This window comes from Carlito syrichta, unplaced genomic scaffold (assembly GCF_000164805.1).
Source record: "Carlito syrichta isolate Samal-C Ts95f unplaced genomic scaffold, Tarsius_syrichta-2.0.1 Scaffold118244, whole genome shotgun sequence".
In the NCBI taxonomy this organism is placed as follows: Eukaryota; Metazoa; Chordata; class Mammalia; order Primates; family Tarsiidae; genus Carlito; species Carlito syrichta.
This window is the reverse complement of record NW_007062340.1, coordinates 17,466-21,266: the sequence shown is the minus strand read 5'-3', so window position 1 is coordinate 21,266 and position 3,801 is coordinate 17,466. Positions and strand designations below refer to the sequence as shown.

Sequence of the window (3,801 nt, the reverse complement as noted above, 5' to 3'; positions counted from 1 at the left end):
GGCGGAAGGATCGCTGAAGCCCAGCAGGTCGAGGCTGCCGTGGCCGGGAGCGGCCACTGCACTCCAGTCTGGGCGACAGAGTAAGAGACTCCAACTCAAACAAACAAAAAAAAGTAAATAAATAAATAAAATGGAAGGTGACTATGTATGAAAATTTTTAATATACACAATGATATGACAAAGTAAAACTTGTGACGGGAATGGAAGACGGGAATGTTAGGGCACTGATCACATAGTACTTTCAAGACCACACTAAGAGTTTATTAACTAGCCGGGCTTGGTGCCTCAGCCTATTATCCCAGTGCTTTGGGAGGCTGAGGTGAGTGGATGGATTGCCTGAGCCCGTGGGTTCGAGACCCGCCTGGGAACTTGGTGAGACCTCATCTCTACAATAAATCAAAAAATCTGCCGGGCGTGGTAGCGCGCGCTTGTAGTTCCAACTACTTGGAAGACTGAGGTGGAAGGATGGCTGGAGCCCAGCAGGTGGAGGCTGCGGTGACCAGGAGCAACCACTGCCCTCCAGTGTGGGTGACAGAGTGAGACTCCAATTCAAAAAAAAAAAACAACAGAGTTTATTAACTATTCAAAGAAAATGGGAAGTCAACTTTATATTTTATTTTCTGGTTAGAGGACAAATAAATTAAAATGTTAGTGTAAGTATCACTATGCTGTTTTACAATTAGGAAAGAGGTCAGGCAAGGTGGTTCACACCTATAATTCCAGCGCTTTGGGAGGCTGAGGTGAGAGAACTGCCTGAGCCCATGGGTTCAAGACCAGCCCGGGCAACTTGGCGAGACCTCATCTCTACAATAAATCAAAAAATTTAGCGAGGCATGGTGTCACGTGTCTGTAGTTCCAGCTACTTGGAAGGCTGAGGCAAAAGGATCACCTGAGCCCAGCACATCGAGGCTGCAGAGGCCATAAGCATGCCACTGCACTCCAGTCTGGGCAACAGAGTGAGACTCCAACTCAAAAAAATAAAAATAAAAAAGAGGAAAACTTATGTGGGGCAACAACGCACCAAAAATCATATGGGTACGTCCTTCAAATTTTATAACCCACAAACATCAGAGATCAGCTTCCCAGATGCCACAAGTGCCCATAAACACCATTCAAATCTCTACAGTGTAGTTTTCCCTCCAAATTCCTTTCCATATAATCTTTGTGTGTTTTCAGATAACTTAAACTTCCTCTGCTTCTGCTGTGTATTCTTTACCACCTCTACGCAGGTTAATTTAAAAAATACCTCTGCTTTTCACAGCTTGACTAGCTCAAAACGAATACACAAAGCTGTATGTGAACCTCTCCTAACCCCAATGTTTCTATTCCCTGCTCAATTCCTCTGTGGATCAGCACCTCAAAGTTCCTTAAAGACAGATGATCCTCAGTCATACTCATTGCAGAGCCTAGCCCCAATTTTCTACTCCCACACATCACCACCCAGAAAGTATTGTCCCTTCTACCCAACAGTCTATTAAGAAAACTTATATGTGGGATGCGGTGGTTCACACTTATAATCCCAGCACTCTGGGAGGCCAAAATGAGAGGATTGCCTGAGTTCACTGGTTGGTACTAGCCTGGGCAACTTGGTGAGACCTTATCTCTACAAAAAATCAAAAAAATGAGCCGGGCATGTTGGTGTGTGCCTGTAGTCTCAGCTATTTGGAAGCCTGAGGCAGAAGGATCACCTGAGTCCAGCAAGTTGAGGCTGCGGTGACCGTGAGTGTGCCACTGCACTTCAGCCTGGGTGACAGAGTGAGACTCCAACTCAAACAAAAAAAGAAACTTTATAAATGTCTTGTTCTTCTAAACTCTGGACTTTTAAAACTTTTTCTATCTAGCTCCAGGATCTAGGCTAAACTCTCGCACTCCGAGATACTGCTGCCACAAATATTTTGGACATTTGCTACCAAAATAATCTGGAACACTCCGACATTTGTTCAGCTTCTAACCTTAACATCTGTTTGGCAGTTTACAAGTTACGAAGTATCCACTTCTGATTTTCAACTCAACCCACTGAGAGTGGTGAGCCAAATGTTACTACCCTGGTTTTAGCAGAAAGAAACCGAGGTCTGTGAGGTGTGGACACCTTCGCTCAAGGTCACACGGCGAGTCCTCCAAGGTAAAAGGCTCTCCCCACCCTCATGGTCCCCGCGAGCACTCCCCTTCTCCGCAATCTACACCCTGGCCCCCTCTTGGCCCGCCCTCTTAGACTCCGAATGGGCCGAGACAACCCCCAGCCCCGCCCTCACTTTTCCAGAGCTGATCCTGGCGTTCCTTTCCTGAGGGGCCAGTGTCAAGTCATTCTTTCAGGGTCACTAGACGCCGCCCCCGCCCGGCCCCCACCCAAGCCGAGAAAAGGGGCCTGGCCTAAGGGCGAGAGTCCCGGCCCCCGGCACTGCGCAACAGGAGAGCGGGCCGGGTGCTCACCACTGCGCCCCCCGTTGGAGTGTGGTCCTCATTAAGGCCCCGAGCTCGGACTTCTGGGTCTCCGCATCCGGTCGCTCACGGCAGCCTCCGCCTTCCGCCATCTCGTCCGAGGGCCCAGCCGACCCGGACATCCGCCCCGCGCACGGCGTGTCACGGGCCGCGCCCACGCACGCACGCACAGCCGTGCGCGCTCTCCAGCTCCTCGCGCTGCGGCTTTGAGCGCCTGCCCCCTCGGCCTATCCTCCCCACCCCCATCCGCCTCTTCTCCCATCAGTGCACACTGGAGCGGAAAGACACACGGAAAACCTCGGGGCCAGGGATAGGAACCGCGGCTTCCTCCGCACTGTCGGCCGTGCTTTGCGACGGTTTCCTGCAGTAGAACCGCTGCAGCGGCTGTCTGGCACCCCTTCCACTCACTCAGGTTGTCGCCCGCTACAGCTCCAAGGCTCTGTCCAGCCCACCGATCTCAAGGAGTCAAACAGCAGGACCAACGACCCCTGGGGTATCCCATTCCGGCCTTCGTGATTATCCTGGCTCGAAGTCAACACAGGCCAAGTGCAACAAACCCTGAGACTGGGTTTTCTCATTTTCTGCCATTACACTTTTCAGCTGGAAACCTTCAGCGAGCGAGCTGCCCAAACGTGGTTTGGGGGTGCCTGTCCCAGCGGCCCTTCAGGAATTTCGGGGAGTGCCATAAGCACCAGCGCCTTGGAACTGGGACTCAGCCGTGAGGTGTATTCATTGCCAGTAGCGGCAGGGCACGGTACCAATGCCTGTAATCCCAGCACTTTGGGAGGCCGAGGCAAGAGGATTGGTTGAGCCCAGGAGCTCCAGACTAGCCTAAGCAACATAACGAGACATAGCGAACATTTTAGCTACAAAAAGTTTAAAAACGGGAGGAAAGAAGTACCCAGGTGTGGTGGCGCAGGCCTGTACTCCTAGCTACATGGGAGGCTGAGGTGGAAACATCGCCTGAGCCTAGGAGATCTGAGTTGCAGTGAGCCGTAATCGTGTCACTGCAACCAGCCTGAGCAACAGAGTGAGACCTTGACTAACACTCCATACTAAGCTACCTGCCTTGTTAGGGAGACAAGCCACCACAGAGGGGCGATAGCAACAGAGGAAGGAGAAGTCCAGATGTGTACTCCAAATTAGGTACCCAGGCATCTGATTAATTTGTTCCTGGAACAAGATGCGATGTGCTGAACACTATGTTTTCCACTCGACTTAACATACATAAACTCACAACGCTCCTGGAGGAGGAGGTAAGCCCAGAGCAAGGAGGTCAGGTAGCTGGTCGAATTGCGTCTCCGTCTCCCTTCACATATCTAGCAGCTCTTGCCCTCAGAGAAGAATAAGTAAAACCCAGTT

General features: G+C 51.1%; 1 protein-coding gene across 5 annotated transcripts in view; it reads right to left on the bottom strand.

Moving 5' to 3' along the window:
* USP4 (ubiquitin specific peptidase 4) overlaps nt 1-2,599 on the bottom strand; it is a 67,971-nt gene extending 65,372 nt beyond the window's left edge. For all 5 annotated transcript variants that reach the window (XM_021707494.1, XM_008047933.1, XM_021707493.1 and 2 more), the window contains exon 1: nt 2,431-2,599. In XM_021707494.1, coding sequence (XP_021563169.1) covers nt 2,431-2,561 — 131 coding nt within the window. In that variant the 5' untranslated portion in view covers nt 2,562-2,599. The remainder of the gene's footprint in view (nt 1-2,430) is intronic.
* Nucleotides 2,600-3,801: the final 1,202 nt, after the last annotated feature.